General features: G+C 39.3%; 1 protein-coding gene and 1 pseudogene across 1 annotated transcript; one reads left to right on the top strand and one right to left on the bottom strand.

The window, feature by feature from the left end:
* The first annotated feature begins 2854 nt into the window (after positions 1-2854).
* On the top strand, positions 2855-7194 carry LOC133744417 (transmembrane 9 superfamily member 2-like; annotated as a pseudogene).
* A 140-nt stretch (positions 7195-7334) lies between these two features.
* Positions 7335-9039, bottom strand: LOC133743572 (D-galacturonate reductase-like). Its single transcript, XM_062171548.1, has 4 exons — positions 8668-9039; positions 8220-8463; positions 7918-8097; positions 7335-7749 (listed from the first exon to the last, which is right to left on the bottom strand). The coding sequence occupies exons 1-4, from the start codon at positions 8994-8996 to the stop codon at positions 7537-7539; spliced, it is 966 nt and encodes a 321-aa protein (XP_062027532.1). The 5' UTR covers positions 8997-9039; the 3' UTR covers positions 7335-7536.
* Between the last annotated feature and the right edge of the window lie 2726 nt (positions 9040-11765).

Genomic DNA, 11765 nt, shown 5'->3' on the forward strand with positions numbered 1-11765 from the left:
TTTGGAAGGTTAATTCTGCGTATGATGTATATGTACATAGTTATCAAGTCTTAGGATTTCTTGTTCATTAATTGTGCAAGTATGAGTGTAACGAGTGCAGTAGCAGAACAAGAGTACGAGGGCAGTAGCAAAACTGGACGAGCATGACTGCAGCGAGTGCAGTAGCAGGATTGGAGGAGTGCAGTAGTAGGATTAGGCGATGACGAGTGCAGTAGCTAGACCTGTAAATGAACCGGATTTTGATCCGGACCCGCTCCAGATCCGTGACTATTGGACGGGTTTGGATCGAAAGTTTTGATCCGTTGATCCGTTAATGATCCGAATCCGTTAACCCGTTTATTTAACGGATCAAATACGGATCTAGGTCGATCCGATCCGTTAATGATCCGGCCCGTTTTTGTAATAATAAAATATTATTTTTTTATTAATATATTATTATTTTTTAAAAATATAAAATATAAAATATGAAGAATTTCTAATACAATTTTTTTGCAAAAATCTAAGGGAGAGTCTATCACCCAAGATTCCAAGAAGCATTAAAAATTTTGTTAATATAATTCTACTTTTGGTGATACTTTTCATGTTTTTTTAATATTTTATTAATATTTTATGAGGTATCATGATATAAATTTAATATTACTATTTAAAATTTTAAAATATTTGAAATTATAACGGGTCGGATTAGCGGATCGGGTATCCTTTAACCCGACGGATACGGATTTGGATCGAGCTATCAACGATCCGCCGGGTTAACGGAGCGGGTTTGGATCGAATTTTTTTTTAAGTAAACGGATTTGGATTTAGGTCGATCCGATCCAAATCCGGTCCATTTACAGGTCTAGCAGTAGCAGAACACTAGTACGAGGGCAGTAATAGAACTGGACGAGTATGAGTGCAGCGAGTGCAGTAGCAGGATTAGGCGATGACAAGTGCAGTAGCAGGATTTGACGAGTGCAGTAGTAGTATTAGGTGATGACAAGTGCAGTAGCAAAACACGAGTACAAGTACAGTAGCAGAACTGGACGAGTACGAGTGCAGTAGCAGGATTAGGCGAGGACAAGTGCAGTAGCAGAACACGAGTACAAGTGCAGTAGTAGAATTGGACGAGTATGAGTGGAATAGCAGGATTAGGCGATGACAAGTGCAGTAGCAGGATTAGGCGAGGACAAGTGCAGTAGCAGAACTGGACGAGTATGAGTGCAATAGCAGGATTAGGCAATGACAAGTGCAGTAGCAGGATTTGACGAGTGCAGTAGCAGAACTGGACGAGTATGAGTGCAGTAGCAGGATTAGGCGATGACAAGTGCAGTAGCAAGATTAGGCGATGACGAGTGAAGTAGCAGAACACGAGTACAAGTGCAGTAGCAGAACTGGACGAGTATGAGTGCAGCGAGTGCAGTAGCAGGATTACGCGATGACGAGTGCATTACCGGAAGAGGGGATTTGTGTTGGGAAACGTACTAGTGAGACAAAGTTTAGAAAATTTTGGTACTTCAAAATTGTGGAAATTTCAATGGATATTTTGCTTAAATTAAAATTTAGAAAATTTGATGGAAGTTTTGATATATGGGGTAAATATTCGTATCTAAAACTAGTTTTGAAGATATTTTGAAGAGTTTAAAATATCGATAAAGCTAAGTTACAAAAAAAGTAATATAAAAAATATTCTAAAAAAAAAGGGATTATTCTAAAAAAAATAAAAAGTAACATAAATAGATTATTCTAAAAAAAAAAAAAGTAACATAAAAGAAGTAGTTAAAGGTAAAAAAGTAAATTAACTCATGACATGTGGCAAGTGGAGAGTAGATTGTCCTTATTTGTAATATTTAATCCTTATAAAAGGATTAGAAGTCAAAAGTAGTTAAGGATAAAAAAGTAAATTAACTCATGACATGTGGCAAGTGAAGAGCACATTGTCCTTTATTTCTAAGATTTAGTCCTTATATGTTTAATTCAATCTTTAAAGGATGTATTTGTTAAGTCATTTTTTATCAATAACTTATATGTAATTTGTTAAAATTAATTTGCCAAATGCACAAATTTGAAAGTAAGAGAACTCCTAGTTCATCTACGATATATTATATTTAAGTATACTAGTGTGATTCAAAGAGAGATTGACTCTATGCATTAATTATTAGGGGAAATGATCATTTATCCAATTTTAGCTTAAAAATTGCTCACTTGCTTCACTAACAGTTTTTTAACCCCATTTACCCAAAACATAATAATTTCCCTAATACCCAATTAATTCTTTTTTTATTCTTTTTATTTACTTTTGAGACTTTTTTGCCCTCTCCTTCTTTCTCACTTAGAGAGAGAAGTCATCCTCCACCTTGCTGTGCTCCGGTGACCAGTGGCCGGGCGCCGACTCCGGCGACCGGTCACCGGAATCCGGCTACAGGACTGGTGACCGGATTCCGGCGTTTGAATTTATTGTCTCCTAATAATACCGAGTAACCATATTATTGTCCCCCAGTAATCATATTATTGCCCCCCAATACTCATATTATTGCCTCCCAATAATCATATTATTGCCTCCCAAAATCATATTTTTTGCGTCCAGTGAATTGTATAAACTTCCAAAACCAAAATGAATACACTACAGACACAATTGATCAATTTATATGCATATTATTGCCCCCCAATACTCATATTATTGCCTCCCAATTATCATATTATTGCCCCGCAATAGACATGTATAACTACTCAATAAAACTTTTTTTTTTCATTATTCTTTCTTCTTTCCTTATAAGCCTTCTGCCAAATTTACCAAAAAAAAAAAAAAGAACTTGAGAGAATTTCATAGAAGAAGAAGAAGAAGAGAGAGAAAATTTCTACAGAGAGAAAGTTTGTAATGGCGAACGAGAAGCCGCTGAGGAAAATTGCAAAGGCATTCAAGGAGCTGGAGGCAGCCGTGAAATCGGAGACCGGCGAAGTGGAGGTTGCGCCGATCTCGCAGGCGTGTTCTCTCGTCTCGTCGCTGTTTCAAAACGGGCACGGAGCCGGAGGCGACGATGGGCATGGCACGGACGGCGGCGACCTGAGGCTGGAGGAATCGAACGTAGCGGTGCGCCGCCACGAGCATGGTGACGGTGTCCATCTTCTTCTCCCACGGCGGTAGCTTCTGCAGCCGTCCTGTGCCGTCTGAGCCGCGAGAGAGAGAGAGAGAGAGAGAGAGAGAGAGAGAGAGAGAGAGAGAGAGAGAGAGAGAGAGAGAGAGAGAGAGAGAGAGAGAGAGAGAGAGAGAGAGAGAGAGAGATCGGGTCTGTGGTCAACATATCGCCGGCCGGAGGTGGAAGGGAGGGAGGGAGAGATCGAGGAGGGGGAAGGAGAGAGAAAATAGATCGAAGATAGAGAGAGATGTAATTTATTAATTAAAATAGGGTCAAAACTGTCAATGAATGTTTAGATTGGGTAAATGGGGTTAAAAAACTCTTAGTAGAGTAAATGAACAATTTTTAGCCTAAAATCGGGTAAGTGGTCAAGCCCCTAATTATTAATACGCTAGTCTGAGACTATACTATGCTGCATTGAAAAGCTGGGGAGCCGGTCCTTCAGGTGCGTCATGTATCAAACCAAAAAATAAAAAACAACAAGGCCTTTGAGGTGTGATTCGGGCTTATCAAGAGCTTGGTCCGTAGTTTTTGGGTCCAAAGGCAAAAAGCTCACAAAACAAAACAAATTCCGGTTGCGGCGCCACCTTCGTCAGATCGGACGGCTCCGATCACCGCTACAATGAAGGCGACGTCGTCCCCCTCTACGCCAATAAGGTCGGCCCCTTCCACAACCCCAGGTAACCCTATCAAATCTCCTATCTGGTAATCTCTGCTTTGTTTCGATTCTCGCATTTCTGAGATTCTGTATGCAATTTCGGATTTGTGGAAGATTTTCCAAACACGCCCTTGCCCTTGCCCTTGCTGACGTTGTGCTGATGATTAATGTGTTTCATTGTTTGGTTTCAGTGAGACGTATCGCTATTTTGATCTGCCATTTTGCTCACCAGGTTTGTTGTATCTCTAGCATTTTGCTGTTACATTCCTTATTTCATAGAAGAAGAGTTTGCAGCTGTGATAATTAAATTTAGGAAATGGTGAGTTTGCAGTTGTTATATTTATGTAGAATTTTCGGTCAGTATAACCAATTTCGTACACATTGCTATGGTTTTTGAAGGGCATGTTGAAGGTTTCAAATGTTTTGTGTTTTAAAAGATAAAATTAAGGTCTGCAAGGTTTCAATTGATGCAGCTGTGTTTGTAGAATTTGATACTGTTTAGCGAGTCGATCTGTATCATTTAAGATGAGATGTACTTTTTAAGCGTTGTGTCTTTTGTTTCTTGAATTGGCTGAGAATGATTTGTAATCGTGGTAGGTGATGTGAAGGAGAAGAGGGAAGCTCTCGGGGAGGGGGAGGTGCTGAATCGAGATCGTCTAGTGAGTGCTCCTTATAAACTTGAGTTCAGGAAAGAGAAAGACACCGAAGTTGCTTGTACAAGGAAGCTGACCAAGGAGGAAGTTGCGCAGTTTCGAAAGGCTGTGAAAAAGGATTACTACCTTCAAATGTACTATGACGACTTGCCCATCTGGGGGGTTCTTAGGAAAGGTTGACAAGGAAGGAAAAACTGACCCAAGTGAATACAAATATTTCCTGTACAAGCACATCCAATTTGAAATTCTATACAATAAAGAGCGTGTGATCCAAATTGGCGCCAAGATGGATCCTCATTCAGTGTGGACTTGACAGAGGACAAGGACGTTGATGCACATTTCATGTACACTGTGAAATGGAGAGAGACAAATATTCCATTTGAGAATAGAATGGATAAGTACTCACAGTCTTCTTCACTGCCACATCACTTGGAAATTCATTGGTTCTCAATCATAAATTCCTTGTGTCACAGTTCTCCTTTTGACGGGTTTTCTTGCAACAATTCTCATGCGAGTCTTGAAGAATGATTTCATGAAGTGAGATTTTGTTAGCTGAGCCTGATATCTAGTAGTTCATCTGCAAATCTTTCGGTTTTGGGTTTACAATGTATTTTCACTTATCATATTATTAATTTCTCATAAAGGTGTGCCCAAGATGAGGAAGCAGCCGATGACCAAGAAGAGACAGGATGGAAGTACATTCATGGTGATGTTTTCCAGTTTCCCAAGTACAAATTGTTGTTTGCTGCTGCCCATGGTTCTGGAACCCAGTTGTTCACCCTGTAAGGATCTTATTGCAGCTCATATATGAGTTTTGGTTAAATACATGTCTAGTAAATTTACTGTCTTTTTACTTTGCGCATTTCCAGCACAGTGTTCATTTTTATGCTTGCACTGGTCGATGTATTTTATCCATACAACCGAGGAGCTCTGTTCACTGCTCTTGTGGTCATATACGCACTCACATCTGGCATTGCGGGATATACTTCAACCTCTTTCTACTGTCAGCTTGAAGGGACAAATTGGGTAAGTAAAGATTCTATCTCTCCCTGTGCAACAAATTGTAGCTTATTGGAATCATGACTTTCCTTTTCTGATTGACAGGTCAGAAATTTATTACTTACTGGTTGCCTTTTTTGTGGGCCTCTGTTCCTGACATTCTGCTTCCTTAACACAGTTGCAATTGCTTATAGTGCTGTGCAACTGCAGCTCTTCCTTTTGGTACTATTGTGGTAATTGTCCTTATCTGGACATTGGTAACAGCACCATTGCTCGTCTTGGGTGGTATTGCTGGGAAGAACAGTAAGGTTGAGATCCATGCTTCTTGTCGCACCACAAAGTATCCTCGAGAAATTCCAACTCTGCCATGGTACAGGACAACTGTTCCTCAGATGGCAATGGCAGGATTTCTCCCTTTCAGTGCGATTTACATTGAGCTTTACTACATATTTGCCAGTGTCTGGGGTCACAGGATTTACACCATCTACAGCATTCTGTTTATTGTTTTTCTTATTCTTTTGATTGTCACTGCCTTTATAACTGTGGCTTTGACCTACTTCCAACTTGCTGCTGAAGATCATGAGTGGTGGTGGAGGTAAACAATTTTTTTTGCACATAATATTATAGTGTGTGTGTGTGTGTGATCATATTTGTATTGCGGTTTTTGTGACATTATACTGCTTAGTCCTAAATCTATAGTAAGGTTTTTGTGACATTATACTCATTGAGTGAGTTATTAGTTTTGTGGCTGTGCCTTTTACTGGTAGTTTCAGGCCTGATTTGTTGTTGATGACATCAAATTGAGCTTTACTTCAAAGTTTTTGATAGGAATCATATTATCTTACTATAGCAAGTACAATCATGGTTCCCTTGCTACACAGATGAAAGCAAGTATTATCGAGACCTTTCCACAAAGTTGTATAGCTCGGAATAGCTTATTGATTTACAGACTATCAGACTTCAGCTTTTGCTGTTTGTATAGTGATTTGTGCCTTGCTGCTGTTCTATTCTTCTTTTTAATCATTGAAGTTTGTGGGGGTCTGGAGTTTTCATGCCTATATATCTGGGCAACTGAAAATTTACTGGGAGTCTGGAGTTTAAAAAGCAACAGAAAAAGAAAAATGACAATAAGGGTTTTCATTGTTTTCTGACAGGGCATATGCTTTTTCAAATGAATTTTCTTTACGATACTAGATGCAGTTTATTTAAAGCAAGAAAATATTGATATATTGTCAATCCACTGTTATGGACTAATCAGAGTTCTTGATTTGCGGCAGGTCTTTTCTTTGCAGTGGATCGACTGGCCTATTTATCTATGGTTACTGCTTGTATTACTACTATGCTAGATCAGACATGTCTGGTTTATGCAGACATCGTTCTTCTTTGGTTACATGGCTTGCATTTGCTTTGGCTTCTTTCTCATGCTTGGCACTGTTGGATTTCGTGCTGCTTTGCTCTTTGTTTGTCACATTTACAAGTCTATCAAGTGTGAATAGCGGGTTAGCTGGATCTTTTTGGTGAATTGGTCCTTGTTTCTTCCTTTAGAACATTGGAAAAAGTCTATGATTTTTGGTAGAAGGTAGATGATAGAGTGCCTTCAGAAGCAGCAGAGGACGCAAGGTTTCCTAAATTAAAACACCTGAACCCTCAGTACGGCTCTTGCTTCAGGCTCTGGGAAGATGTGGTGCTCCTGAACTCTTCTTCACTATTTGAGTGTATCTATGTGACACGGGAATAACTTGTATTAACCACATTTTACGTACTCTCTGAAAGTGCTCTTTCCTTTGTACTCTAGAGTAATTTAGCTCACTATTTAACTTATATGTATTCAGTATTTTCAGTACTTACATTTAGTCAAAGATATGAGAGAATACATGCTGTAAAGAGATAAAAGCAGGGAAAGCCTTACTGTTTAGCTAGCGTCTTGCATCCAAAAGATCAGCTTTGATTGATTTTATTCATAACGTGATACAATATGAAGTTAAGAAAGACCACTATCCTGCAATCTGAATTTCAACACCATTCAGTTATTATGATACATTGTGATCGAGGGTGTCGATCAATTAACTAGGATCTTATCTTGACGTGATGGAATGAATGATCGATCATTCGATCATAATCCAGCGTCAATCTGAAGCAGTAGATCATGCTGTCCCAAAAGTGAAGCAAAAACGAAGCCTTTGATCTGTGGAAGACGACTCATCTTCTGCAACTCCTCCTCAGTCAAGGACCAGTCGAAGATATCAAGGTTCTGCCTCATTCTTTCTTTGTTGTAGCTTTTCGCTACCATGCTCACCCCTTGCTCATATACCCATCTCAACGATATCTGCAATTCACGCATGCAACATATGCATACAATCTATTAATTAATAATTAACTAAAGCTTAATTTAATTAATCAATCAAGCTATAAGGTTAGTTATTAACGTGCTGCAGGTAGACAGAGATAATATAGGTGCCAAAAGATTAATTAATTTATGATTTTATGTACCCACCTGAGCAGTTGTTTTCCCTTTTGCTTTGGCAATCTGTTGGAGGACTTGTGAGCCTAAAACCCTGTCGTCTCCCCATGAAGTCCCAGATGCACCCAGTGGAGAGTAGGCTGTGACATGTATCCCTTTTGCCTTGCAAAACTCCCTCAGTTTCTTCACCTGCCAAGCTGGGCTCATCTCCACCTACATACATATAAACACCAAATTTCTATCAGTAACAGACCTAAAACATCGACCTCGCTGATTAGCTAGTAAACTGCCATTGTTACTAGCTAGTAATGGATCGATGATATATACGTGCGTACATGATTGACGGCAGGAGGGATTTTGGCGATGGAGAGGAGCTCCTCGAGCATCTTGGAGGTGAAATTACTGACGCCAATGCCCCTCGCAAGGCCGAGTTTCTTGCATTCTTCCATGCCCTCCCAAACAGATTTGATATCGAGGGGTTGTACCTGATCTTCGTCGAGAGGCATACCCGTCATCTCTCGCCCCAATTTGAATGGCCAATGTATTATGTACATATCAACATACTCCATTTGAAGATTCCTACCAAAATATATATGTACATGTAATTGTTTGGTGAGTTTGCAATACCATGTAAAAAGAGACCTCTTGTGGTATTGTTCTTTGCTTTCAACAACTAATTGGGTTGTTGATGATGCTGTAACAGAAACTCAACATATATATCTCGTTAAGTAGCCAAAGATACGTGTAGAAAAATAATGGGGAGGATCCTAAATTCCTAATTACCTTAAACTGGTGTTGATTGCAGGCAGCACAAGATCTCTTTCAGCAAAGCTGGCCCAAAGCTTGGTTGTGATGAAGAGCTCATCCCTCGACTCGATGAGTCCAAGACGTAGAGCATCAGCAATAGCTTCCCCCAAATGTTGCTCTGAATTACCATAAGCAAAGGCTGTGTCAAAGTGGCGGTAACCCACTTTGATTGCTTCAAGAATGGCAGCCTTGGCCGTTTGACGGTCCACCGGAGGGTGCGATGAAGTTCCCATGCCTATTACTGGCATAGTAATTTCATCACCACATGATCCTAGTTTTACTGAAGAAACCTTTAATGATGCCATTTCTAAGTGTAGAGACAGCAGTCAGCAGCTACCACCTATATATGTCTTGCATGTATATAGCTAAGCTACAGAAGGATTCTTATTTTTGTTTTTGCTTTTGTGTTGCAAGATCATGATTCGCGTGGGTTTTTTGTTTCTATTGTACATATAATTGCTCATTGCTGGGCCATGTAATTATATATTTATATGCATGTCAATCGTGTTTTACATTTATTTGACACAAAAAGAGTAGATAGACACCTTTCAAAAAAAAAAAAAAAGTGTCTATCTACTTTATTAAAAAAAAAAAAAATTTGTCCATCTACTCTTCAAGATCCGAAGAATCTAGCTAATCTACCAATATGTCCACTATGAATTTTGTAATTTCAATGTATTTCATAAAATAAGGCAATGACGTCTCAATCAATGACCTTTTTAGGTTTCTAGCTATGTAATTTAAGTTACATAATTATTGACATGTTCATATCAATCATGTAACAAAAAATCAGGTCTATAACTCTATATCATAGTCACCACCACGCCAAATGATTGTGCAAGAGAGAAGTAATTATGATTTGCAAACAAATAGTTTTAACTTAGAATTTTATCACTACTAATTATATATTTTCTATCTTCATTATTTATTAGGAATTTTATCACTACTAATTATATATTTTCTATCCTGATTTTTAGCTGTTTGCTAAAATTAAGATAAATCAAGGAAAAATTATGATAATTTTCCTTGATAACCATGCTAATGCCGAATAGTATCTTCATTATTTATAACCTTCTCTTTGATATTCAATTTGATCGATAGCCATGTCCAAGAAGATCCAAGACCGCAAGAAAAATTAAGGGCCTTAATAGACAAAAGGGCCTTCCTTTACCCAGCAATGATCCTATCTCTAAATCCCCATTATTAATGTTTCATTTTATCTTTTATTTTCCAGTTTGTATTCTTGATTAAAGAAAGTAATATGTTCTTCCGCTTAAAAAAGAAAAAAAAGAAAAAAGAAAGCTTTTAGATGAATTTATTTGAAAACAGGGGTCAACTAATCATCAGCTTGATGGAAAAACGAGTTCAACAATAAGCATGACAATATTGAAACGAGTTCGAACCCCGAAGCTGTCAAAGTGGCCAGGCACTGTGCTGCAATGCACAGTTGGAGCATTTCACATGCGCTGAAGGGGTTTATCTTGGGCCTAGGAAGCTTTTGGGTTCCCCTTGACAAAGTCAAAAAAAAAAAAAAAAAAAAAGCATACTATCACTGTCATGATTAAATGCATTATCAACACTTGATGCAGTCTTCAATCCTGATATTAATGTAAATAATATGATTAGAAAAATAACATTGAACTTGCATTTCAGAGTGGCGGAGCTTTGCTTCATGTTCCAGGGACCATAAGATAAATTAAAATCAGTTTTGCTTTTAGTGTGCTATGCTTTCAGTTTTAAAGGTCTATTAACAAGAAAAGAAAACATACCCACAATTGTAAATGTTTCGACCTAGTAGAGCTCTGCTAGGGTTGGGAGAGCGCCGCCCTCGAGCTTGGCCTCTCTGTACCTCTCTTCATCTTGTATGGAGTATACCTACGGTGTCTCCTCTGGGGGATCCTAAATTAAGATTGGCTTGCCCTGTATCTTCTCTATCGCAGGCTCCTTCTGCGCCATGGTGGCTGGTAGGCACAGTGACATGTGTTCTATCGGAGTTTCTGCCTCTTGATGTTGGTGGTGGTTCAAGGAGACCAATGCGGGCGAGGCTCAAAGGTCGAGGAACGTTACCAGAGGCGCAGGGTGTTCTGATTCGACCTTGGTGGAGGGGATTGAAGATTCCGTCCGGGTCGGGTCAGACTCTATTCTAGTCTCCGATCTACGAATGGCTGCACCTCCGACATGGCTGTTTTCCGGCTATTCGACGGTTGGTGCTTGTCTGGTGGCAAAGATGCAAAGGAGTCGTCATTGATCTGCCGTTTGGGTGGTCCGATTTCCAAGGCGTTGACATTGATTTTGCTAGATCGACTGGGTCACACTCTCGATATGGGCAGGTTGAAGGCACGGTGTATGTCGGCGTCCTCTTTCTACCTAAGTCATTTGGTGGTGTTGGAGTCGGGAGTTTTCTGGTTCCTTAGGGCAGGTTGACAGGAGGCATGGTGGCAGGTTGGTGCGGTGGTGGCGGCAAGACTAGAGTCACTATTGCGTTGGCTACAAGGGCAAACCCTAATTGGGTTTGGGCTTGGCTCTACTTTTCTGGCTTGGGCTTGGGCCCTAATGGATTGACTAAGGCTGCAGAGTGTGGACTTATTCTATTCTGGATTCGAATTTGGGATCCCAGTGGATTTCTTATAAAAATTTGGGATCCAGGAAGACAACCTCCAATTGTTATTTAATTTTGTTAGGTCGCAAAGATCATAATCTCTGAGGGTTTTTTTTTATCTTGCTTCAGGGATTATTGATTTTTGTTTGAAATTAAAGTGCGTGAACTATCTAAAAGGTGGGTGTACTGGGGGTATAGTGGGTTCATGTTCTTGTTTTAGAATAGGAGTCTCAAGGTACTCTGAGAAACGATTCTTTCTGTCGACCCCTTAGAGGTGTTTCGTTTTTGTACTGCTTGCTGAAACTATATAATGGGCTGACCTCCTTTCATCAAAAAAAAAAAAAAACAAGAAAAGAAAGCTAGAATTATTATTACTATTACTATTTGAGTCACTTTAAAACTTTTGTACATTCAATTCAAACTAGGAATCTGTTAAAGGGTTGCAAGTTGTGTCACTCTGTTGTGACTATTTCAG

The sequence above is a fragment of the Rosa rugosa genome, chromosome 4, assembly GCF_958449725.1.
Source record: "Rosa rugosa chromosome 4, drRosRugo1.1, whole genome shotgun sequence".
Classification (NCBI taxonomy): Eukaryota; Viridiplantae; Streptophyta; class Magnoliopsida; order Rosales; family Rosaceae; genus Rosa; species Rosa rugosa.

Bases quoted from the DNA above. Each gene is read 5' to 3' on its own strand.
- LOC133743572 (XM_062171548.1), bottom strand. From the start codon at position 8,996: ATGGCATCATTAAAGGTTTCTTCAGTAAAACTAGGATCATGTGGTGAT. The intron at 8,464-8,667 runs GTAATTAGGAAT...ATATTTTGGTAG, and splicing joins GCAATCAACACCAGTTTAAG to GAATCTTCAAATGGAGTATG. The intron at 8,098-8,219 runs GTACGCACGTAT...ATATGTATGTAG, and splicing joins TCCCTCCTGCCGTCAATCAT to GTGGAGATGAGCCCAGCTTG.